At 49.1% G+C, this 26,835-nt stretch overlaps 1 protein-coding gene across 1 annotated transcript in view; it reads right to left on the reverse strand.

Moving 5' to 3' along the window:
• MN1 (MN1 proto-oncogene, transcriptional regulator) overlaps nt 1-26,829 on the reverse strand; it is a 36,623-nt gene extending 9,794 nt beyond the window's left edge. The window contains exon 1 of the mRNA XM_021412473.1: nt 23,308-26,829. Coding sequence (XP_021268148.1) covers nt 23,308-26,737 — 3,430 coding nt within the window. The 5' untranslated portion in view covers nt 26,738-26,829. The remainder of the gene's footprint in view (nt 1-23,307) is intronic.

The raw sequence follows: 26,835 nt of genomic DNA on the forward strand, positions 1-26,835 counted from the left end.
TTCCCTTTACTGAGATTAGATCCTGACACTCTCCTCAGTCTTGAAGACACCATGTACACATACTTCCATTCTTTCTCACTCCCTCTCCTTCCTTAGCCCACGTTAAGCTGCTCCTAACATCACTTCCATCAGGCAGCATCTTCATCAGCATTTTTTAAACATAAACATATTCTCTTAACTGTGACAACCCCACCGAACGCTACGAACTCAGATGCGTCCCGACTTTTAGGTAAGCTAATCCTATTAAGAGCGAGTTCACCTACAATGCTAGAATGCAGTACGTGCATCATCTCATGAGAAATGAGATTACTCGAGGAAGGTATGGCCAGTAGCCAAGGCAACTGCAGATGCTACGCAGGCAACAGGAGCTTACGCTACTCTTCAGGTGCCGCTCCTGTCATTTCTCTAATTTTTGCCAAAGCCAACAACAACAAAAGAAACAAGAGACACTGACAAGCAGGGAGCAAGAGTGTGCAATTACAGTCTGGTAAAGGTCTGGTTTGGAATGGGTTCCACTCTACATTTCAGCGTCGCTGCGAGATTAAAGTGACAAACAGGAGGCGAAGATCCCTGTAACGGCCACGTGCCGTAGGGCTTGTCCCTTACACTTCCTCACCGGCTCTGACAAAGCCTCAGCCGCGGCTCGGCGCTGCCCACAGTCCCATCCACCCAGCGCAGCGTGGGCCCGGCCGCCGCCGCCCTCAATGACCAGCCAGGCGTAAAGCTCCTGGATTGCCACTGATCTTGTTAAGGCGAAATCAGATGGTTTGGCCAAAAACACTATATTCCCTGATCAGAGATCAGCTTCCCCTCTACCACCCGATAACCGCTCTTAACGGATGCGTTAATGGGCTTCTGTTCGCTCCGAGCCCGTTAAGCAGAGGCCAAGCTACCATAAGAGGGAATAGATTTGAGTAATGATCTCTTATGAGGCAGCAAACCTACATATAGTGTTTAAAATTATTCCCCTAGGACAAGATGTTTTTCACCAAATCTCCCACATGACAGTTTGACATATTGGTTCAGGCACATAGCTCTGCATCTGTACACACTACAGAATCATCTTTTTCAGTTTTCAAGAAAAATAAGGTCTGAAAACATTTCATGTCTCTGCGCAGTGGACTAAGTCTCCCTAGATTAATTCACTCCTAAAATGGTATTTTTAAACACAACTATTTCCTTTCTGTTTATAAACAAACAAGCCGTCTCCTCCCCCTCCAACACGGAACTGACAGAACCTCGGACAAAGGTGTTTTCTTCAGCTCGCAGTGTAAGCAAGCCCACATTCTGCATTTGTTCACCAACACAGCCATGCCTCCATAAAGCTGCACAGCTCGGCTCCCTGCCCCCCCAGCACCCTGCAGCCCTGTGCTGGATCGGATCTGTCTCTCCTAACCTCCCATTTCTTGGGGCAATGACTGGCTTTGGCTCTGGGCTCTGTGCAGCACCAAGTGCTCTGCTGGCACTCAATGGAAAGCCTAACTTGCTCTATTATTGAAATCTTCTTACTCAGATTCTAGTCCTTCACTTATTTTGTGTAATTTGTGCCATTTTTAAAGCTTCAATACTTAAAAGATGCAACCCTTCTCAAGGTGACCAGAATTAAAGCAAAAACCAAAAGCACACGTGGTTATTAAGATGCACAGCTGAGGCTGATGACACTAAATGAGGACCACACTTGAAACAGGGAGCAGGTGATTCCCCTCTGCTGACCAGGAATGCTCCACACAGACACTCCAACTCAAGAGTACCGGTCACATCTCATTCATTAACATTTCAAGAAGTCATTTGGCTTGGTCAGCCCCTAGATTTATGGCAGGGAACTGCCAGCTGAGCTACGGTATAAAAGCCTTTCCTCACAAAGGAGGGAAGGCTGTTTAGTCAAAAAACGTGTGCACAGCACTGAGCGCTGCCCCACACCACTAATACATCCTGCAAGCCAGAATCAAGAGCTTTGCTCGTTAAAGCTTGTGATTTTGCAGCATACAGACAAGGCATTGCTCACCTAGCAGGAGAGGAGAGGCAAGGAGCGGCTGCCACTGCTCACCCAGCTGGGAGCACAGCCCACTTACCCTTAATGTCGAGTCGCTGCCCACCTCTCCATCAGGCCATCAAGTCTAGCAATGTCCTCTGATTCTTAAAGCCTCTTCCTGCATAGGCAGCATGATTAATTGGAGGTGCCTGCGACTCTAAAGGGAGCATGTATCAGACCATGCTGCAAAGATGTTTATTTTGCTTTAAGTGGTCTCAGAGCTGGCATGGAGCTGTATCAGCGCTCACTGCTTGCACGGAATTTAGATAACAGGAGACACAGAGTACCTGCTGTGAATACATATTGGTCTTTTTTCTGCCCTAGCCTCCTTTCACATGCGGATTTTCACCAGTGGAAGGATGAGCACACCACAACATGGCGGCAACCCAAATCCATGGCTGCATTAAGGAAGGGTTTGCTGTTACTTCTCTCCCTGATGGCTGCAGTCAAACTGCAGATTCCTCCCCTGAAGCTCCAACACCTAGCTAGGGATGGATACCACTTAAAGACACCCTGATTGTCCACACATACCAGTGCCTGAAAAAACTGGTAAAAACACCACTGAGTAGAAAAAATACTAACCCAATAAGCAAAAAAGGAAGCAGTCATCTTATACGCAGTACCTCCTTGAAGACAGAGAACAAATGACGTATGGGTGAGGAGAAAGACATCACAGTTCAAAAACAAGTGCTCTCTCTACCCAGCTGGGAGAAGAGGAGGAAGGGGGAAAAACAGAATTTCCCTGTAGGAGAGCAACACGCTGTCCATGGTTTTACAGGTAAGTATGAAACTGTTTACACCTATTTATCTGGAAGCTATTATTAAATTAGTTATTTCCAACTATACGGCTCTCTGAGAAGAAATACAAGCTCTGTATCAAATGTGGGGAAGCCAGAAGTTCTGGAGAAAATTCATGGTACACCTTGGGATAGCACCAGCTTCTGTTCCCTGCTGGATGGCATGGGTGGAAGGAGGGACAGGGGTACAGTTCACTGTTTTTAACTCATATCCTTCCTCTCTTTTGGCTGCCACCAGTTCCTCTTTTCAGTTTAACACGTTAATGCTCATGCTGAGTTTACTGCAAAACAAGCAAACCACACAGGGAAGTTAAGTTCTGACTGCCCCTGTTTTGAAGAGGCTGCTGAAGAGGATTTTAGCTCTCGTGTAAGACCATTCTTGCAAACCAGACCCCACCAGGAGCTGTGGTGCTGCAGTACTGCTGTTTGCTAGGCTCAGGACCTTCCCTGGAGCAGGCCAATCACTGCTACGCAGCAGCAAGTGAAAGCTGAGCTGTGACAGCCAAACTTTCACCTGTGGCCTACACTAATCCAACTGTACGGCTTCTGAACAACTGCTCGATCTCCCAGCGCCGTTGCCAATGCCATGCTCTCCTCAGCCCTGCACGGTATGAGAAGCTGTGTCCCTCCCAGCTAAAAAAAGCAAAGCAAGCCAACTGCCACCAGCAGTCAAACTGTCCCTGGATGTTCCAAGAGAAAACAAGTGGAAGTCATGAAATTGCAACACGTCCATCGCAGCTGATTCAGCTCTCCTGATGTTTCTGTGCTACCATTTGGAGGCCAGTGAATCCACTGGGAGTTCTGGATTATTTACTGTGGCCCGAACTGATGAGAAAGCAGAAAGTCACCCTGTCCTTCCCCCCCAGTTCATAATGCCTGTAGAGGCTTTCTTGATGACTCATTTTGAGGAGGTACGCATAACGTCCTGCATTCGTAAGAAAGCAGATTCTGTTCTCTAAGCCAAGAAAACACTTGTTGGTCAGGAAAGACTGCCGTTCAGAAGAGACTTTTATGAGCCCCAAGGCTCATCCTGGCGAACACCTGACAGGTACCAGCACATTCTCAACCCCTTTTGGCAAGCAAACTGTCAGTAGAGTTGTGTCTTCCCAAGTGCCCAGCGACTCTCAGGGACACGGCTCCACACCTGGCACTGAGACCGAACAGGTTCAGCAGTGCAACAGAAATCTGTACACGCTTCTCAGTGGTAGCTGTCAGAAAAGGCAACCACACCTTGCTCTTCTGTTCAGCTCAGAAAGGGCTTAATGGCTTAAACCCTCCCTCCCACCCTTGTCCATTAAATTTACATTCAGGCCCAGTATCAGGAAAACAGATTATGCACAGCTTCCCTGAATGCTCACTCCAAAGGACTGCAGCTTTTTCAGCCATGTCTCTCTCCACCTCTTCATCCCATATGCAACACGGAGAGGAGAACTCCACAGTAGGAGTGAATATTGGCTGACTGATCCCATGTTTTCCCTACTGTTGGCGTACATCACTCACTTGCACTAACTAAATGCTTTGAGCCTATTTTCACCAAAGATAACAACCCACACACATCCATGACGAGCAAGGAAACGCTGGATCTTGCATCCAGTACTTTCAAATGTATTTCACATGCACGCAAAGTGTCACACGGCAGCTTTACGCACAGCTCCAGACCACGTGAAATCCATCTCTTGAGAGTCAGAACGGAGGAGCAAATAAAAGTTGTTGTTTTTTTTTTTTTTTTTTAATAAATTTCAAAGTGGGTTTTTCTGCCCACACTGAAGTCACATGGAATTGTTCAATATGCACTCATGTAACCAAACCCAATTCCTGGACACTGTTTAGTATTGTTTCAGGACAGGCTAAAACTGAAATAAACTCTACTTAAATGTTCTGCCTTAAATTGCCACCTTGGCATTTAACAAGGAGGTGAGGTGATGAGTGGTGACTAATGCCCTCGGTGCTGCCCTCTCCAGCAGCACAGCACAACTGGCCACCAGCAGCCAAAGCTCCTGGGAGCAAACCATCGGTCACAGAAATGCTCTGAACTGTCACCAGGTGGTGACCCAGCCCATGGCTAGAAATCAGGTTTTACTGACCTGCAAGTTGCTTCCTTCCCATTACGATGGCACTTCTCAAAGCATGTTAATTGACAAAAAATGGCTCTGAGTTTGGTCTGCTGGCTGCACCATCACCACCGACTTGAATCTTAGCCAGAGGACGGAAACAGAATGAGCAATATTTACTTTAAAAGTCAACTCATTCTAAACCAGTCCTACCACTGTAGTAAGCTTTGCTGCAGCTCATTCCTTCTTGAGGACATACAGGTCAAAAGTGGTAATATTACCTTCAGACCAATGTGAGTTTCAACACATACAACAGGCCCGCAAAAATAGCGTTAAAATGCCCACTCATGCTAGCAAGGAAAGTGGGTGTATTAATGGAGTTTGTAAAGGCAATGAATAGATGGTGATTACGCACAGAGTGAAATAGAGGAAGAAACATGTAAATTCCAGCCTTCTCTCATCAGATTTGTGCAAGAGTCTACATAATTGCTGAGAAAAAAATAGAAATGACAACACTAAGTAGGATATTTAAGCCCTGCAAATTATACATGGAAATCTCTGTTTTCCTTAAATGAAAACAGAATGAAAGAACAAGATTCCCTTCAAAGAACTTTGTTTGTGGTCGTTTAGTTTCAGGATGCAAATTAAATGAGTACTTGTTAGCCTAGTGAAAAAAAAGAAAAAATGAATTTGTCTCTGAAATATTACCAATCTCTCACAAGGAGAAGGTTTGGATACAGTTGGTTGAAGCCTGTTATGTATGTAGGCATCTTGTTCCCAAAGAAATCGATAGGAGCAGCATCCTCATATCCCCAAGTCGGATCTGCATCCAGCTTGGCTGCCAGGGCAGGGGCATCTAGAGCCCTCCGGCTGCTACAAGAAGTTCATCCATCAGTTCCTCCCATCTTCTCCCCAGTTCTGCCTGCATCTCCTGCAAGTGCCTCTGCCATATCTATAATTCACAATTACGAGAGCCCATAATACAAAACTGCCACAGGCAAAGTCAATCACTCCCAGGGGTCTCACACATCTGAGGCTCTTGCACACCAAGAAATGGTGATAACATACATTAACACTCTGGGTTAAGCCACATGAGCTCAAGAATATTTGTGAAAATACAGCTGTAGTTTACCAAAAGCTTACAGTAAGGCAGAATAAACAGCATCCAGGATCTTTAGCTATTTCATCCAATTTCTTTAGAGCATTACCTTGAAATCCATCTCATTCCTCTTTAGGATACCTCCAACTGCAGTTTGTTGGTCTTGTAAGTAGTGGCTTATATTAGGAGACCTTGGGAAATGGCTTCACTAGGTGTTTGTAAATCAGATTGATACCTGATGCTGATTGATACCTGAAGCACTGGTAAGTGCTTGCTAGGTCTTTTCTGCAATAGAAGAATCCCAAATTCTGGTATACCCCAAATTTGATTTTGGCCGCAAGAAGAGATGGAGAAGTTGTTGCCAAATAATGGATTTGGTGCATTCAGAAATATCCCACAGAACAGCAGAAAGGTTCGCCGATTCAGCTGGAGGTCATACATCTGACTGAGGACCAGGGTCTGTTTGAAAGGCATGTTTTAAAGTTAAATTTATCTGGAGGAAAACCAAAAATATATATGTATCATCAGGTAGAAGAAATACACAACCATGTGAAGGAGGAATGGCAGTGAGGGAAATCCACCTTAAAAAAACACAACACAAAGAAACCTGGCTTTCTTAGGTAAGTCTCTAAGTGCTACTATTAGGATGAGAAAAACATTGAGCTCATCTTTTTCTTCCCATTGTCACATCACCATGAAGAGTCTTCATGAAATTCTTAGAATAGCAACAAATCAGGAACAAATAGCTGTTGGAGGAACAAAGTCATGTACAGACAGACTTTCACAGCTTTTTAACTGCAAGTTTCAAAGGCCTGTAACACAACGCAACAGGCCAGTACAACACAACACTGACACAGTCTCATCTTCAAATCTAAAGCTAAAAGTATGGGCCCATATTTACTTTCTAGCCACATGCTCGTGTGATTTATGAACCACAACAATTTCAGTATCACTGGAAAATGAAACGATGACAGACAATTAACTTTCCACTCCATGCTAGCAGCTGTGTAGGCTCTGCTTTAGAGCAATCAGGGACAAGAGCTCCAGCAGTGCCAACTTCCACTTAGTGACTGTGCAGGAAGAGCAGGGACAAGGGACAGGACGGAGCAGCACCAAACCACACAAGTGCTGACACACTAAAGCAAGATGCATACCTCACGGTGATGGGGAGTCTGTATAGGATTAACAGATGACAAATTACAGTTCACTTCTGTCCCATATGCATCTCTAGCTATTTGTTAAAACTGCTGTTAATTTGGATTTGGATCAGCCTTGGTCTTACCTTGGCCATACTTACAAACATTCAGCACAAACATGGAAACAGGAGTTGGTTTCTAGCTGACACACTTGTACACACAGCCCATCAAGGAGGGCAGTAAGATATGAAACTGTTCAATTTAAATGAAGATTTGTATACGTGATCCCTGGAATTTATTTTAACATCTCTCACAGGGCTGATCTGGGATCTGTTATCACAGAGATAACCAGACATCCTGACGTTAGGAAGAATACACTAACTGTGCAGCTCTTTCTTTCACCTTCATTACAGAAGCACGGCCATCCCACCAGAAGGGAGGTCCTAGCGTTTCCCTTCCTCACCCAGCACCCAGAGGAAAACCCTCCAGACTCAGTCACGCTCTCTCCCCAAGGCTCAGCCAAGCAGCACTTTTCATCAACTGAATTAACAAAGGAGTGGTAGAGGAAGATAAGTTTAAAGCAGATACAGTATGCAAATAGCTCGAAGTGACACAAGCACAGAATGCTCCTTTATAAGCACACACAGAGAAAGCAGCGACTGTTTCACCCATGCTTGCTGAGCTGTGGACTTGCAGAGGTGCAGCACAAGCAGTAAAGGAGACAACAGGTACATCCCTCAGCCTGGTGTGCTCTAGGCATGGCAGGAGCCAGCCAGAGATGAATGCTAGCACAAATGGCCCCATTCTTCCAGACACAAATGATAGCATTACTTAAGTCATGTAAGTTTAAACAGAGGAATTTGCTGTGGACAACTCTTTACTGCTATAAAAAGTAGTTAAGTAGCGCAGAATAATCTTGCGGGTGCGTGTTCATTAGACAACAGCAAATAACCTTCCCATGCAACGGTCTGCAAGAAATTTAAAGCTTAGAGACATCCTCATAAAATCAGAAGCAAAGCAGCGAGGCCAAGATCCCTCTGTGGAAGGATTTTGCTTACAAACACAACTCCAACACTCATCGGGGTGGGTGCTCCTACTGTACACCCCCTGCACATCCTGCTCGCTGTAGGGAGGCCCATTGCTTCTACACACCCAAGCTCCAAAGAAACACCTTGCTACAGAAATAAAGCCAAAAATGAAGGCACTGCTGTGCAACAGCATAAGGACTACCTCTAGTCTTTACAACTATCTCAAGAAGGGCACTGTTTGTACTTTGTCGCTTTGTCAAACCAGGCAAGATTTTAAGCACCCCAGTTCACTACCGTAACACAAATGCAGAGGAACAGTCTCCACCCCACAGATGACTCACACGTTCCATTTGCACGGGCAGGGTGAGATGCAGGTGGTGCCACATGAGTCACACCACCAAAACCCTCATCCAGCTTCACCATCAGCCAGGGCTGCTGCACGTTTAGCACAGTGCACTACACGCATCTTAAAGCATGTGAGGTACTAGGTTAATTGGCCCAATGTCAGAACTGGTTATTCTGAAGGTAAGAGCATTCAGATTGCGTTTCAGACATCTTCTGAGTGGCAAGCTCCAAGCCATGCCGCTAACCAAAAACGTGTCTTCAAACAGAAGCACCGTGCCCTCATGGATGAATGCCTTGTTTCCTGGAGAATGCTCTGAGAAATAGGTACCCATAGCAGCATTGCAATAAATTATTCTATCCTCCATCCTTCTCAGAGGTTGTATCCATGCAGCCTCATCTTCCAGATGCACAGCTGCCAAGACAGATGAAATTTTAAGCCTGCTCGTCTTAGATAAGAGGGTGAATGAAACGAAAGCAGTAGTACCCACCACCAATTGGACTACAAGGACATATGCACGACAGAAACCGAACCCGATTTCTTAATGTGCCCATCTTGATCCACGTTCCTCAGGCCAGCAGCAGCAAGGCAGCCGTGCTGGAAAGAGTTAATCTTGCCTGGAACATATCTCAGATTTCTCAGAAAGTCAAAGACTGCAGCTGAAGCCGGGCTGACTGCTCCCCTGCCTGCCTGCAGCCTGACCCCTGACATTTCCACTCTGCTTCTCACTGGCACAGAAAACTTAACCATACACAAACAAACAGGTTGGGAGGACAGATAAATGGAACACGGGAGGAGGAGAAAGGAAAGATTTCTCGGATTTCTTTTAATAGCTGCGATTAAATAATAACAGCCACCACCAGACCTGGGTGAGGGGCTGGCATTTATCAGTAAAACCCTGAAGTCTACAGCAAGACATCTCTGTTTAATTAATCCTGAAAGGGTCCCTTCCCCCTTCTCCTTCCTAGGGAGGTTCGAGGATCCACACGTTTAAAGATACAGTGAGTCCTTTTTAGGCCTTTTCTTACAAAACACAAGGGAACAAAGCGCCTGTTCAAAAACACAGCTAGGATTTACAAACTCTACTGCAAAGAATTCTATCGAATGAAATGAAATTGGCAAACCTTAACTGAGAGGTTAGCTTTTGAATTAGTTGTATTTAACCCTCTGAAGCAACACACACATTAAGCAATGCGTTTTTACAACACCCTGCTGTGAGCATGCACGTAAGGATAGCAGACAGGCCCGCAGCCACCCAAGCTTTGGCTCAGCCATCATTGTTAGAGCAGAACCACCTTCCAAGGGAGGAATCTGTTCAGTGCTTGATGCAGCCCTACCACCCCATCCCCGTCCCATTTCCCCATCACCCTGGTGGCATCAACATCACTCCACGGTGGAAGAGCGTTCACGTGCACGCAGACCACGACAATTTTATCCACGCACGGCTGAAACGCAGGACCCCAGCTCCCGTCTGCGTGCCTTCGTTTCGTTCTGGGAGGCCCTTCTGGAGAGCCACCGCCTCAGAAAGCCCCTGCCCTTTGATTTTATCCGCGGGGAGCAGGGCAGGCAGCGTCTAGCAGCAGCGCGCTCAGCCCCGAGGCCAGACAGACACCTTGAAACCAAGCAAGCAAAGCAACCAACCCACTCTTAGCTCGCTGGAGCGGAGCAGTTGGAGCCGTGCCTCCAGCACTCCCGCGCAGCAGCCTCCCAGCCCGGCAGACAGCGGGGCAGCGATGCTGAACGCGGAGCCGCACGGCGCGGCGCTCCCAGCACAGCACCAGCCTCCTCCTGCTTCCAAGCGGGTTCTCATTGTCACACGTATTTTCTGCAAGCTGGCCGTGAGCATTCATCCTTTCCTCTTTTTCCTTCTTCTCAATAACCATAAAGATGAGCGTTAATGCCTTTTGAACCTCTTATCCTCCCCCCATTTAATTCTCCAACACGACTTTTCTGAGGCTTGCCCTGCTTCAGAGAAGAGCAGTACAGAAAATGGAAAAATTTTGTGTTCCACATTCATTTAGTAACAGAATAAGCACGATCTGTTTTTCTAAACCCATCTTTTCATTCTCTTTTTTTTTTTCCAAAACTTTCCAGAAGCTAAATAAACTGGTGGTAGAATTACAGATATTTATTCTTTTTTGAGTCATGTAAATTGCCAAAGCAGCAAAGGGAAAGGAGAAAACTCTGCAATAATGATTTCTGGTGCAATCAGAAGAAGAGAAGTGGGAGAAAAGGTTATTTTCAAAGCATACATTCTAATTTTGGAAGGAAGTTACATATTACGTAGGATTTAAAGAAAAAAAAATCCCACGAAAATATAAAATCAAAACCTGTTATTTTTTTGACTATCTATATTCTTTAATACATAGTTTCTTTTTTAAAGAACTATTGGGATTGGGAACTAACTGTGATGAACCGAAAAATGTCTCCATCTATCCACAAAAAAAAAAAAAAAAAAAGCAATGACAAGGACAATTCAGTGTATAATCAAAGACAGAATCCTGACGTTCAAAGAGAAAATGATTGTAACAGCAGTGACTTTGAAGATGAGAAGGGCTTTTTTTTTTTTTAATAGAAACAATGGCCATCAAGATTTTTACTGTAACAACTAATGCTTAAATGCATAACTTAGTATGCAGCATGCCTGCCAGGTATAATTAGTACCAACAGGAAAAAAGAAAGAAAAAAAGAAAGAAAAAAGTGATGCGTGAGAAATTCATACTTACAGTGGAATGGAGCAGCATTCTATAAACGGTTAACCATTCACCAAAGGGTGGCAAACCTTTCTGATGACAGACACGTTACTCCTAGGGCACCGGAACCAGCCAACAGAGAAGCCTCAGCGCAGCCCACAGCTTGGCCAGTTCCATTTCATTTTTCTTCTAAGACACCAAGTTCCTAACAATAAAATGGCTGCACAAGACCCAGACACATAGGTTTAATACTCATTTTTTTTTCACCTCGGGAGCAGGGGGAGAGGTAATGCTGCAGTGATGTTTAGTGCATGGCAGATAATCAAGATCTCTGCATTTGGATGTGGTTCTGCCCTGCAGCAAAACAGGGCCTCAGAATCCATCAGGATTCCAGAGCACTTCTGTGCAATAACAAAAAATAGCGCTCGGTGTAACGCTATACACTCCACATGTTCAAGTACCACAAATGAGAAAGCAGATCGACTATTCAAAAAGATTTGTCATCGGGAGCCACTGTGAGCCATCATTTTCATGGGTTTTTTGCATTTCCTTTTATACAAAAACTCAAGAACCAATGTTCCACCAGCACAAAACGTGCACGTTACCAACAACTACACTGAAATATTTGAATGCTCGAAATTTTTGCTTCCAGGGAATGGCGTACTGGGCTGTTAAAGCAACGATTTGAAATACTGGCTGAACTACTGTGATTCACAAAAAGTGAATCATGAAATGGGAAATTTTGTGACTGAATCGAGAGCTGTTATGTAACCCCTGAGTGTAGTATTTTTCTGTTCTTTGATCAGAAGATTATCAGAAGACTGTGGTAAGATGTCAGCGACTCGCTGACTAAAAATACGCCTTTCAAAACCAGAATTCATACTAAGCACAGTGTTAGTTAGGAGAAAGTCAGAAAGGAAACAAAACAGCGCTAACTCACATCGGTAACACACCGACACGCACTGAACATCGCAGAGGCTTCGAACTTGGAGTGTGCAAACCAGTAACTATTTGCTGGGGAAGCTTGAGAACACGTTTTGAATAATGAACTGAAGAATTTTGTGACCCATCTCCCAGAAATTTGCACATCACTGGGAGCAGGAAGAATCTATTGAAGCAGTTTGTTTCTGTGTGAACATGATGCACGAAACAGCGACTAGTCAAAGAGCAACCCACAGCGCAGCAACCTCCTTTGGGTGGCAAAAGACAAGTTTCAATGAAGACAAGACTGTCAGGAGACAGTGTGAGGACTTCCTTTGCCCCCACAGCATACACAAACTTCCTTCCTATAAAGCTCCGAAAATGAAAAAAAAATCCATTCTGTCAAAACATTTGCTGCCTCTGCACCAAAACTGAACATTACTGTTCTTTTCTCCATGAAATGCACGTACACAGTGATGGGGCATACACTTTGACTGCGTGGACAGTGGGCTCACCTAAGTGACCTGCTTAAGATCGTTTTCAAGAGTGTTTATGCTGTAATTCCTGCCCAGCTTTCTAAATAAGCAAATACAGACTCACAGTTTCCTTCTCCGATTGTGTTCCTGTACTGTTTAAGTCACCAGCAGCATTTTCACTGACTGCACTTAAACAGGAGCAGGCCCTTAACACACGAGCAGAGAAGAAAATCTGGGGGAAAAAAGCCTTTAAAACTTCAGTACAGGAAGCCTGCAATAACCCAGCTAGATTTTGGTTTCAGCTAAGATGTCCAAAAATACATTTTTAAGCAGAATTACGAAAAAGAGCTCCAGAGAGGTTTTAAAAGTAATGAGAACCGGTTCGACAAAGTAAGGCCTTATGCTCCCTCTGTATTTCACATTTTGGAGGGTGTCCCAAGTAAAAAGTCTTCAAAGAATACTTTGCCACAAAAACCATAGAAATGGCTGCTCGTTGCTATTGCCAGTGTGCATTTATACTATGAACACAGAGGCTTTCAGGTGTGTTAATTCCAACCCATGTCTGCATCGTTCTGAGGCCTGGTTATACCTGGGAACTAGTTCATTAGTACTATGAGAACACCTAACAGTTTCTTTAACAAAAGCATTTTCCACACAGCAGCTCAGCAGCAAGAAGCTGCTTCAAGCAGGCATCGTTCTGTTAGCCCTATGCCCACCATAGAATTTTGTTCTCACCCTTAGAACCCTTTTATTAAAAAGGAAACAGTTAAAAAACTGAACGTATGCTTTGATTTGCTATGGCTTGCAATTTGCCGTGTTCAATATTATCGTATATTTGCTGGAAAGACTGCCGTAACCCAAACATGCACGTGTGTTGCACAAACACCTGTATCAATGGGAGAATCGCCATTACTCACTCAAATCACACAGCTATTCCTTCTAATCCAAGGAAAAGCTGCCAGAAGGAAGAAAAAATACCTTGGCTTTCACACGTACAAGCTAATGACCCGTGACTGCATGAAGCCAGAGTCAGTGACAGCACAACACACTGGGGCCTGCTTGTGATAGAACTGCTCTAAAAAAGAAAACAGCACGGAAATACTAACACTGCAGATGAAAAGAAACTCCTGTCTCCCAAAATTAGCTCCGTGGGCACTTCCCCACGCTGTAGGATCTCCAGCCTGAATCACTGAGGCACAACACAGTGGGGCAGCTCCACTCCTTGCAAACACGGCTTGGTGAGCAACACATTGGTGCCGTCACTGCTCCATTGCTGACCAACACAGCCAGCGGGAGCACAACCAGCACAGGCCTCGCTCCATGGGAACGCAGAATGGTGATGTGGGCAAGAGATGCCCCAAAGCACACATCCTGTGGAAGGAACAGCAAGGCAAACCGTGACACTGTCTGAAGCACACACCTTGAATCCACCAGGTATTTTCCAGAAAGTTCCAAGATGGCCTACTAAGGCCTTTCCAGCTGAAGCGCGGGGGTGAGGGGGGGTGGAAGCACTGAGGATTAAAGACAGATCAATTTTGCTCTAAAATTTTAAATGAAACACTCCTGTTTTGGAAAGAATTTCATTAAGGTGAAAATATAATACAGAAGTACCCATTTAGAAAGAATGTGCTATTAATTCTTAGCAGTGTGTGTGAAAGGGAAAATTGCATTTTTATCTAAATGGTTTTCTCTGCATAATCCATTTACAGTATTCTTTTACAGCTCAGTAATGGGAACTTTTCACATTTCTATTTGGGCCAGACCACTGTGGAAAGCAGAAACCATCTTTAGACATGATTAAAATGCAACACCCCTAGAACAGGTTCCAAGAGAAGCTCCACAAAAAGGGGGGAAAAGGCAAATAAAGTATGTCTTAAAGGATGGGAACAAGAGCAGAGGGGAAAACCCTCCATCTTAATGACGTAAGCCAAATTTTTGCCAAGGAGAGGAAAAAGGATGTGGGTTAGGTTTTTTCTAACAGAGAAGAAAAGGTTTGGTCTTTTCCCTCTTCTATGTATGAAGCAAAACCAGTTCCTCTTCACTGCAGTCGAGTCTCAAACTTACACAAGGAGTAAAATGGTTTTGTGTTATCACTGAATGATGGCATGGGAATATTCAGAACTACAATAATAATTAAAAAAATTTTTCATCATCATGAACAAATGCTCTCTCCTCACTACTAAGAGTTCCATACAACCTGAAACTAGATATAATCTAAACAATCATTTCAAGCCATCGACACGAGGATCCAGGTTTGCCTGATGTACTACCATCAGCTAAAAGCAATGAACTCAAGGAAAAGTGAAAGCAGACTCGGAACTGCCCGGACCACAGTTGGTGAGGTTTGATCCATCTGATAGAATTAAGAGAAAACAGAAAATCCAAAGTTTTTAAAATTCTAGATTTTAGAATCAAGTATCTGAAACTCAAATACAAAACAGCATCCTGGCTTTGTATTTAATAGACAAATAACTATCCTCCAAATCATGTATCAGGACTCACAAAAGAAGTTAAAGCAGTGTATTCTCTAAGCATTGCTCATTTGATATTCTTCCCCTCTTTTTGTTCTTTCCTGTGTTGACTTTTTTTAGCTTATTTCTGATAATTAATATAACAGATCATTTTATTCTTCAGAATATATATGTAAGTGCAGCAGCAATGTAAATACAATTGGACAATGAATAGTTTTTATTCCCTTTACCTAGCCATACTTCTCACTACAAAGCAGTAATTACAGGAATCTACTCCTGCTTTAAGCTTTACAGTAAGCTCTTTCCAAATTTAAGGCCAGCAACCAACCCTTCATTATGCTTAATAGGTAGACATAAAAACTTAATTATATCACAGTCTCTCCAACTGTATGTTTTTCCAGTTCCTGAAGTTCACACTTGTCTGATTCACAGAAGAGATTTTTAATCTCTTCTTTTCCCTAACACATAGTTGAGAATCATTTGTACAAACTGGTCTAGAAAAAAATACTCAAAAATACAAGAGGATTTGGATAGTTATTTGAGTAAAACTTCATTGCTTTGTTGAAAAAAAAAAAAAACAAACCAGCAGCAATGTTTGTCAGCTCATAAAAATGAGATTCACAATGCTACAGCAGCAGCAAGAAATTGAGGCTGCACTGTGTGAGCCCTGGTCAAGGAGCTCGGAGCCCAGACCACACCACACCTGCAGCCCAGAGCAGTGCTGTACCCAAAAGCAGCAAATTAGTGTCTTCATTTCTCATACGTACCTCAGTTCAAGTAAATTCAGGAATGCAGTATATCCACAGAACAGATCGCTTTATCGTATAATACAGAGTCCTATTTTGCATGCACAGAGTTCAAAGCAAAAAGCGAGGTTACTGCTGTAGCCTTCCCTCTGACAGCTGCCCCAGCCTCCCTGCACCACTTCACAGCCATCTGAATTCACACCCACTTTGCAGACAGATACCAGAAATAATAAAAGATGATACAAAACATCCTATTGATTTAAGCAATAAAAGGGAACGAGAAGGAAGAAGTCACTCAGTAGTCTCTCTTTTCTTTGGTAGTCCTCCTACTTCCAACTTGATAATATGACATTTTAATTGGAAGTGAAACAGTCCTAATTTCTCCTCTGCCTCTAAAATTAAGGACTTGTACAGAGAGCAGCTGGAATTGGGATGCTAGCTGTTTCTCCCAGCATACAAAGAAAAGCGTGTGCTTATATTCAGAGGTAGAGAAGGGAACTACAGCATCCAACAACAATAAAAATCAGGAAAAAAAAAAATCATACCGATTTTATCTTCAGAAACGCACTTGCGCTTCTGATTTGTTTATATCAAGAATGTGTTACAAGTGTTTGACCCGATATCCAGCAACAATAAAATCTGTTCCATCATAAAATAACAGCTGTTACACACTTTATATGATAATACTATTTTTGAAGTGTATCAGAATTATTGTCTCATAGATTGTGGTAATTTTCATTGTGATTACTGTGGAATTCCCTGTGGGGGGTGGGCGTGGAATACAAACAATAGGCACATTTCTATTATTTTCTTGCTTTTAAAACAGTTCTTGGCCTGAAATTTGGGCTCCTCTTCAAACTGGGCAAAAAAAAAAAAAAAAGTTTTTCAGCGTAATAATGTGGAATGAATAAAAATTAGCAATGCAAATGAGTTGGACCCAAAACACCTCTAGCAATGAACGCATGAAGTTATCCAGGTGTCCTACAGATGTGAGGGACGCCCTGCTCGTGGCAGCATCGCATCAGGACCGTGAGCTCACATCACAAGAACAGAGGTGCCACGCCACTCTTATTTCCAACAGCTGAAGCCACCGCGTGCGCGCATTGGCTGGGGAGGATCTGCCCCTTCCCTGGCCCAAGAAGGGAGAAGGAAAGGAACACCCGCGGCTCTTCTACCCCTAGGTTTCTGGAGGAGGTGAAAAACATTTTCCCATCGCTTCAGCTTCTTTTCCTGTTGCTCGGATAGAGAAATGCGTTCAAGTTATTACACTCACGCGCTCCGTCAAAGCGCCACAACTGCTGTCTTTTTTCCAGGAGAGGGGGGATACTCCACGGAGGGAGGCAGTGCCACCAGACCGCTGTCCCCGCTGACTCCCGGTGGGACAGGCGCTCCCGCTGCCAGGCTGAGCTCAGCGGGGCCCTGGGGCAGCAGTCATCCCTGCACCCCACGGCACAGCACCGCTGCGCGTCTCCCTTGGGCTGCACGGCTCCAGCAGCGGGAACGTCTCTCAGGTTTCGGAAGCGCGGCACAAAGCGCCGTGTCCATTTACGGCGCAACGCACGCGATCTTGCATCGTAAAAATCACAGCAGAGCGGGACCTTAATGCAGACTCCACCGCCATCTCAGTCGAACGTAAACCCAAGCATCCACGAGCGCGGTGGTAATGACTTGACCGACTGTGCCATCTAGCCAAGAGCCGGCAGCGCTCGCAGAGCTCTCCCCGCCCGCTGCAGCCCCGCAGACAATCGGAGCGTCACCTCCAGCAGTGGGTGGCAGAGACGCGCTCCCCGGGGACGGGCCCTCGCTAGGCTGCATTTGCATTCCTGGTTTTGTGCTCTCTTCCACCTACCGTCACCCCGTGCCTCTGTGGCTTCGCTCAGCCACGAGCAAAAGGCTTTAAAATGCCACAGTGGAGGAAGACGATCAGAAAGGAGGAGAGAAGGAGAAACGGAGAGATTTTCCTAGGAAAGAGATGCTGAAATTCTGACCAGATAATAACCCCAGCCCAGCCTCCATTTCCTACGTGAATAGATCAATTTACATCTTCATAGCAAAATGGTTTCAGGGTACTTCAAAGAAAAAAAAAAAAAGAGGTCGTGTCATTCTTTTTAAACTGCATTTTGGGAGAGCATTAAGGGGAGGAAGGATGCGGCCGTCTCCAGCTTTTTTACATATCTGCTTCACACCGCAAATTAAAATCCTCAATTTTAAATCAAGGGTATATTCTTAATTAGGGTACGAAATGTTTTAGATTTTTCCTCACTTTACAAATGGCTGCTTTTTCAATTAACTATGCTTCCTCAGCCTCAGGATGATCTTTCTATTAGCAATACAGATGCTTTCTAATATTTGGCGAATACTAATTCACCAAATTAATGAGATGCGGACTTAACTCTAAAAATATATATTTTGTCACCAAGAAAAAAACGCTCTCACGACCGCTGACTGATTAAAAGCTTCTCTGTGATCAAGAATGCCAAGTGCTGAAGGCCCAGCGGCCAGAACTCAAGCTAAGAGAGTTAAAAGAAGAAAAGGCAGCACCTCGGTGCTTGCATCTTACTTTTTAAAGGCTCCAAATAGAAAAAAAACAGAGAGATCCGAGAGGTTGGGCAACGAGAGAGGCTACACGCAGTCTCCAGTACAATATTCTGCAAAGAACCAGCAGAGCTCACAGCTCACACACGTGTTGTTCCTGTGTTTGCTCTCAAATAAACTGTATTTATTTGAATGTAGAAATCTATCGAGGCAGCACTTAAACATCACCAGATTTCTGCTTACCAAACCAAAAAAGCTCCTTCAGACAAACCTCAAAAGCTAATAAAAATCTGGACAGTGCTGTGTCGTGCACTGCGTTTTTAAGCTCAAATACTAAGCAGACACAAATAAATTTGCTGCAATTAAAACCAAACATGCACGACTTACACAACGACAGCCAGCACAAGCTGGGCACACAGACAAGGAGCAGTCCCCCCTCAGAAGCCACAAGTGACCGATGCACACGTGCATCCTGGTGAGCGAGATCCCCACTACGTGGCTCAGAAGCACTGGCACATCATCCATAAAATGTATTAAATTTGCACCAAAAAAATCTTTGCGCTAAAAGGCTTGCTAGCAATTAGTAATGCCTTAATAATCAGTGGTGTTTTAACAGAGTCAACCAAAAAAAAAAAAAGTTTTGCAAAGGAAAAGCAAAGAATGAGGGTATTTTTACGTGAGCCAGTTGTCTTATCACTATGTGCAAAATAGAGAAAAACCCGCTTTACATATTAAAAGCTGAAAAATCCAACCGAGATGGGGAAAGCCAGGGTGGACCTTGAATTCCTGGAAGACTGCACAGCGTCACTTCTTCAATTTCCGTAGGGCACCCGCTCTGTGTCTCCACCCAAAAACTCACGGGGAGAAGTGCAGAAGCAAGCCACACACCTCACCAACAGGAGCTCCCTCTTAAAAACACCCCTCAAATCAATGAAATGAGTAACGCTGTGCTTCAGGGTACCCACCTCAGCCTTAAATAGGTCCCCCAAAAATATAGGTGTGCGTTTACAGATGAAACTTTGGTGCTTTCGGGGGCTCGGATTTTCAATGCAGAACAAAAAGGCACAGGGACAGAGGCAGTGCCATGTGGGGCCGCTGCGGGCTGGGGGCTGACACCTGGTAACCAAACTGGGAAGGATCCCACTGACCACAATGTGACTGGTCACTTTTTGGAAGCGTGTTCTAGGAATGAGGCATTAAACTGTTCACTTTTGGTAAATTTTATATGAAAAGCAACGTGCACGTTGAGCCACCTGAAGATTCTTTGTAAAGCTGGCTGCCCGTTCTCTGCGGATACTCTGCTACTTTTAATATAAATACATGTGAAATGAGAGACTAAAAACACACAGCGATTTGCCTAGTACTAAAATTTTAGATGGCCACATACAGATATTCTGCCACACAAAACACCCCCGTTATCCCACAGCCAAACGTGCCATCGTAAGACAGCAGACTTTGTTAGAAGAAAGTACAAAGGTGCAGAGCACACTGGTGATGTGCGTTAATTCAGACACAGCCCGTCCGCAGGTCTGTGGATGGAAAGGCAAACGGAGCGGCTACGGGAGGAACTGAAATGCCAACAAATTCACACATTTATGCATTAAATACTTTGCTGTGTTATAGCAGCAATAGCAATACTGCAACTCTACCTCTCCCCTTCCCTTTCAGGCAAACAAAGCAGCATCAGGAAACACACGTTCATCACCACCAAGTGCTCCGAGCTCAGTCAGTGAACTCACTTCCAGCAATCCTTACAATGGTTCCAGACCATACACTGCTCGGAACACTATCTCAGCGTGTGAAATACCCCACGACGTATCTGATACGTTCAGTCTCAGCAAACAAGCCTCGTCCCCCGGAAAAACCTCTCACAGAATTTAGCAGTACTGACAACAAAAGCACACACCGGGAAAAGAAAGAAAACAAAGGCTCCCACTGCCACAGCGGGACCAAATTTGTCCTTTGTTAATATGTTTGGTCGTCACTTACACGTGTCACCCACTGCTTCACCAAGAGTTGTGCCCTCCTGGCTCACACGAATGCCACGTTCAGCGTTATGATGAAACATTAACACCAACTCAAGGATGAGGCACAAAGCATGCGGCGCTGCACCCAGCACAGCACGATGGCTGCGGAGTTATCGGTCTGCGTCCTGATTTTGGCCATCCCCACCTGCACGGCTGTAGGTTACATCTGGATGTCCTCACCTGACACACGCAGTACAGGACCCTCCAAATGTCTATTTAAAATGAAAACCAATAGCCTACTAGAACTCAATGAATGGGTTCCTGGAGAATAGCAATCAACACTTTGCTGAAGGGAAATCGCTCTGCTTCAGTGAAACCAAGCAAAGCAAAAACGCGCTGAACTAGTGCCGGTTTGCACGTGAATTCGATCGAGCTGCTCTTTGTCAGCTAGAGCCACGCTAGAAGTCAACAGGAGCTTTCCAGGCTGAGCACTGTGATGTTTCCCTCCCGGCTGCAGCTGCACGGCAGAGCAGAGCGTGGTATTATAGACAGGGGAAGGAGCGATTGGCCTTCATGAAAGAGGTGGAAGTACAAGAAGCTACGAGTCAGAGAAAACTCCTTACTAAAGGTTGTTGTTCATCAATACAAGTGCATGTGCAGTGCCCGGTGTCTGAAATACCATTATCTGTTGTCATCTACCTTTAAATCTCACAACTCACACAGATTGCCAGGTCATTAGCTGATTATTTCAATACCAGCGTGAGCATGAAAAAGAGTTGAATCATAAGGAATGCGTACAGCCACGAAAACAACTCAAACAAGTTGCCTCCCCCAGCGACTCAGGCATTACCCGAGCGTGCTCCTGGTGTTGCTGAGTTTCAGGGAGCTTGTCAATCACCAAGAGCCCTCCGAGAGCCACGGCGGAACCGGAGCCCTCGTTCCCCCTGCACACACACACACACACACACACACACACGGCGGAGGAGAGCAGCATGAAGGCGGTGCGGAGCCCAGCGCTGCGGTGAGCCCTGTGCGTCGCCGTGTCCGCCTCCCCCTATCCCTACACCCAAGGTGAACCAAGGCAGATCGCAGGTTTCACCATGGGATTCAAGCAAAGAGCATTTTCTCTCCCGCTACACTGTGTGTTAGCACAAGGAACGGTATAGCAGAGAACAACAGTTACAGAAAATTCTCTGCTGGTGTCCCTGAGTTTTGCACTTCAAACCCTTCCAGTGACCAAAGGGCAACACCAAACTGCCCACGGCTCGCTGTTCTATGCCTAGCCTCCCAAATACCCAAACCCGTCCTTATATAGGAGCCCCGATGGAATGGTTTCCTTCCAAGTGATGAACTGCTCGAACAGCAGCGCTGTGGTTATCGCAACCGGGGACTTATTGCTCAAGATGTTACTAAGAATAGTGGTGATCCAAGCGCACGTAGGAGTGCTATTAAAGAAGGGTACGTACACTCCACACGACACACACACACACACACACACAAAGCATACCGAATCTTAAGCCAAATTACACTTTTCATAAACGTGCAGACTATTTGCTGTTTAGGATTTTTTTTTTTTTTTTTAAATCTAGGAAATGAGGGTTCACGGAATGAATTATCCTTTCGAAATCTGTTTCTGAGCACAATGCGGTGCGTTCACGTCTGTGCATATGTGTGTGCGAGGGGGAGCGCGTGTATGACGGAGGGAGGGTGAGCGCGTCTGTGTGCCGAGTCTGCCAAGGTGGAACTGACAGGAGCTGTGATTTGTGCTAACTAGCTATTGATCCAGTCAGATCGAGATGTTGTGTACAAGAAACAATAAAAGAGAAGGGGCCAGGAAGGATGCTGTGTGCAACTCCATTTAAAAATGGAAAAGAAAGGCCCCAAACAAACCAATTTATGTCCTTGCCTGGGTGAAGCACGGAGAATGCTGATGGGCTTCCTACAGTCTGCTGTGCATGCTAAACACTCCCGCTTCAAATGAGAGTCTCCTGAGCTGGGCATTAACCATGAACAAAGAGACAAACAGTGGGGCTAGGATTCACGCTTCAGAAAGCCGAAGACTGGAGCGCCGACCAGAACCGGGAGTGGGAAACTGACGGTGCTCCAAACACCTGAGCTCCATCCCATTTCCTAATACCCTTCCTAGTGAGGTGACCGAGCGCGGTACGCGGTAAAAAGTCAGACTGTAAGACCTAGCGTACCGAAAACAATTCCAAACTACGCCGTTGTACCACAACAGCAACTTTCCTGGGCTGAAATAATGCATTTCTAGCGTGTAAACCATGCGTGTGCACTTGTGGCGCGTCGCACAACCGCCCGTGTGCCCTCACGCACACGTGTGCCTATTGTAACGTCCTCACTGCAGGCAGGCGGCTCAAAGATACGGCTGTGAGACGACACAACAGAAACCAATTGAATCCATAACCGCCTTTATCTTAAACAGCCTTTGTCATAGGGAGACCTCCATTAAAATATTTTTTTCAGAGCTTGGAGAACGATGATGCCCCGTGGGCACGGGGAAGGATCAAAAATGACAATGAATGCCAAAATGAGACATCTGCCAACTAAGCAAGTTTTACACCAGCGGACTGAGAGCCTGAATTTAAATTTCCTTTCTACTAGAGAAACAAACGCCAAGAGCCTTGCCCTGCTACCAGGCTCCTAGCGCATGCAGGAAAATACCTGAAACTGGAGGAGGATCACTAACAAATACATGTTCCCATGGCTTGGGCAGACCTCTCTAACAGCTCAGAGGAAGCACCTGCAAAACACAGCAAGTGGGGAGCCCCCGAGCCTCCCAGCGCCCCGAGCCCCCCCACCTCAGTGCTCTGCAGGTGGCCACCAAGCTCAGAATCACGACCCAGGGCTCCGCCAGGCCGTGACTGCTTTGCCCCCAGTGCTGCGGCCCCACCGAGCTGTGGGGCAGGGTGAGGTTGGTGCGTGCCCGGCAACCCCAACGGCAGCCCACAGTCCCCCCCCCATGGGCCAGGACGCGCGCAGGACAGCAGATACCTTCTTTGCTGGGGTTCGGGGGCTTGGGCTTCTCCCACGGCGCCATGGGCTTGTCCTCCTCCTGCCCCTCCATCAGGGCCTTCTCACCGGGCAGGTACCAGGTGGAGTTGTGCTCCGCCATCAGGGAGTCCAGGTCGATGGTGCTCATAGCGCTCTTGACGCCCTCCGAGCAACACCCGCCCAGGTCACTGTCCCCATTCTGCCCCGCGCACTCCCCCTTTTTGCTCTTCAGCCCCAAGGGTTGGTCTTCCGAGATGCTGAACTGCTGCCGCTGGAGCTGGATCTGCGCCTGCAGGATCTCCAGGGGGTGGATCTCGTCCTGGGCTGAGGTGCTGGTGGGGGTCCGCACCTGCTCCATGCCCGGCGTGCCGGGGTGCGCGCCCGCCGTGCTGCTGAGCCCGTAGCTGTCGGGGGTCGAGGTAGATGTATTGAGGAGGCCAAGGGCCAGGGGCTTCTGTCCGTTGAGCAGCGCGTGCTCCCCGCGGGGCAGCTTGGGCGAGCCGCCCAGCAGCGGGCTGCGCGTGGGCTTGGGGCCGGCGTTGTCGGAGCTGGAGGACACCTCGTCTTCGTTGCCGTAGCTGGTGCTGACCTCGTCGGCAAAGTCCACGTGCGGGGAGCTGCCGTCCGACTTGGTCACGCTCTGGATGCCGCTGTCCAGCGAGGACATGAGGTCGGGCTGCTCGCCCAGCAGCAGCTCGCCGCCCTTGCCCCAGGAGGGTGAAGTCAGGGGCTTGTCATGGGGCGTGCCCCCGCCGCGCTCCGCGCCCGCAGGCCCCGGCGGGCCCCCCGCGGCCGGAGGCGCAGGTTGCCCTGGGCTGACGCCCGCCCCGCCGCCCTCTGCGGCCGAGAACTTCTCAAAGAAGGTGCCGGGGCTGACGTGCCCACTGTCCCGTTTCCGGCGGCCCCGCCCCCGCCCGCCGCCCGCCTTCCCCTCACCGCCAGCCGCCGGCTCCAGCGCGAAGCCGGGTGAGAGGCTGCTCTCAGCGGGCAGCAGCGGGGCGGCCTTGCCCGCGCCCCCACCCGCCGTCGGCCCCGCCGGGAAGTAGTCCGGGGCGGCGGGCGGCGGCGGGTCGGGCTCAGCCTGGCTCAGCTTGCGCTTGGCCTCGGCCGGGCTCTTCTTGTTGAAGGTGACGTTGAGGTTGGGGGCGCCCAGGCTGGCGATCATGTTCTGGCAGGCGGTGGAGAGGGCGGCCAGGCAGCTTTGTCCGAAGACGTTGTCCTTGCCGGCCGGCTTGCTGAAGGAGCCCAGCGACAGCGCGCCCAGCTTGCTGGCGGCAGGCCGCGGCGGTGGCGGCGGGGGGAACTCGGGCGGGGGCGGCGGGTAGGCCCCGGGCGAGGCGCTGAGGGCGGGCGCGTTCCCGTGGGCCGGGGGCTGCCGCGCCGCTGCCCCAAAGGGGAAGCCGGGCTGGGCCGCAAAGTCAGCGGGGCCGCGGCGCTCGGCCGGAGCGCTGGGAAGGGCCACGCCGCCGCCCGGGGACTGCAGCTGCGAGAGGCCGCCCATGGTGGGCGCGAAGGGCGGGTGGACGCCGGGCGAGGGCAGGGCCTGCGCTGGGCCTTCACCCGCCATCCGCAGCGGCTCCTGCAGCCCCAGCGCACCGGCACCCGGCCGGAAGAGCACGGCCGCGCCGCCCGGCTGCAGGCCCAGCTCGTGAGGGGCCGTCTCGGCCGGGAGCCCCGGCCCCGCCATGCGTCGCGGCAGCAGCTCCCCGGGCGGCGGCGGCCCCGCGAACCACGTGCCGTCGGGAGCCAGGTGCGGTGCGGGAGCGTCGAAGCCGCGGGCGGCGGCGGCCTCGCGCTCGAAGCTGGGCGGCGGCAGGCCGCCGGGAGGGCCCACCTCGCCGTGGTGCCCCAGCTGCTGCAGGCTGGGCGGCCGCAGGCGCTGCTGGCTGCGCGAGGCCATCTGCTTCATCACCAGGGCCGCGTTCTGGCGCTGCGCCAGCGCCGGGTGCTCGGGGCCGCCGTGCGGCAGCGGACCCCCGAAGGCGTCGGGCGCCGGTGGGGTGAAGTCGCCCGGCAGCCCCGGGTAGGCCGTCGGGGAGAGGTGGCTCTCCATGGCGGGGCCGTGCATGCCGCCGGCCCAGGAGGCGCAGCGCTCGACGCCGGGGTTGCTGGGGAAGTCGAAGCGCGGCCGCTTGGCGACGCTCACGTAGGGGGCATCGAAGTGCTGCAGTCTTTGATTTGGTGGCTGTTGCGGAGGAGGGTGCTGCATATTAAACACGGGGTCGGCGTAGGGATGCATATTCCTGTTCTCCAGTCTGTGAATAGGGTATTCAAACTGTGCATGCTGGTTCTGCATTATCGGCCCATTGTCCTGCAAGTTGGGGTTGGGAGCGTTGGCTTCTGTTTGCTGTTGCCTAGGGATGGCCGGCGGGCAGGAGTTCTGTCTGGCCAGCAAGCCCGGCGGCTGCTGCGGCTGCTGCTGCTGCATCAGCGGGTGCCTGGCGCTGGCCCCCGGCTCCAGGCTGGCGGGCATCTTCCGCGCTCCCCCGAAGCGCTCGAAGAAAACGCCGTGCTGCTGCTGCTGCTGCTGCGGCGGCGGCGGCGGCGGAGGCGGCGGGGGCTGCGCCTTGGCCACGGCCATGCCCGGCGCCCGGGGCAGCGCCGTCCCCGCGAAGCCGCCGCCCGCCGGCACCTGCCGCCCGCCGCCGTAGTGCGGCAGCTGCCCCTCGGGCTCCGACGGCGAGAAGACGGGCAGCTCGAAGTGCGCGGCGGGGCCGTCGCCGGGGTAATTGTATTCCAGCGAGTCCTGCGCGGGGAGCCGCCGCTGCTCCAGGCCGTGGGGCTCGGAGGAGCCGGCCGCCGGCAGCCCGTGGAAGGAGGCGGCGCGGTTGGGGGACTGGTCGAGGGGCAGGCAGGGCGCCGGCACGGCGTGTCCGGAGGCGCCGGCGCTGTGCTGCTGGAAGTCGGGCAGGTTCCCGGCGCGCTGCTGTCCGAAGCTCTCGGCGCCCTGGCTCTCGGCCATGTGCTCGTAGCCGTCGGCGAACGCCGTCTGCCCGCCCAGCGCGCCGCTGTAGCCCAGGAGGCGGCCGCCGTGCACGCAGGAGGCGCCGGGGTCGGGCCCGAAGTTGCCGCCGAAGTGCGGCTGGTGCTGGTGCTGGTGCGGGTGGTGCGCGCCGCCGTGGCCGCCGTGCGGCTGCTGCCCGCCGAAGAAGCCGTGCACGGGCGGCTGCATGCCGGCGCCGTGCAGCTCGGCGGGGCCGCGGCCCGGGAAGCCGTAGCCGTCGCCGGGCAGGCTCATGTTCATGCCGAGGAGGGGCGGCTCGCCCAGCGCGCCCAGGGCCGGGTCCACCGCGGCCGCCGGGCCGCCGCCGGGGAAGGCCGGCGCCTTGAAGTGCGCGCTCATGCTCAGTCCGGGCTGCCCGAAGCCGCGCTCCCCCTGCCCGCCGCTCCGGCTGCTCATCTGCGGCTCGAACTGCTCCAGCCCGAACATCCTGCGCGGCTCAGAAGCGCATGGCCGCCCGCTGCCCGCCGCCCCGCTCACATCGCGCCGCGCCCGCCCGCGCTCACCCCGCGCCTCTCCGCTCGCTG

The sequence above is a fragment of the Numida meleagris genome, chromosome 14, assembly GCF_002078875.1.
Source record: "Numida meleagris isolate 19003 breed g44 Domestic line chromosome 14, NumMel1.0, whole genome shotgun sequence".
NCBI classification, from domain to species: domain Eukaryota; kingdom Metazoa; phylum Chordata; class Aves; order Galliformes; family Numididae; genus Numida; species Numida meleagris.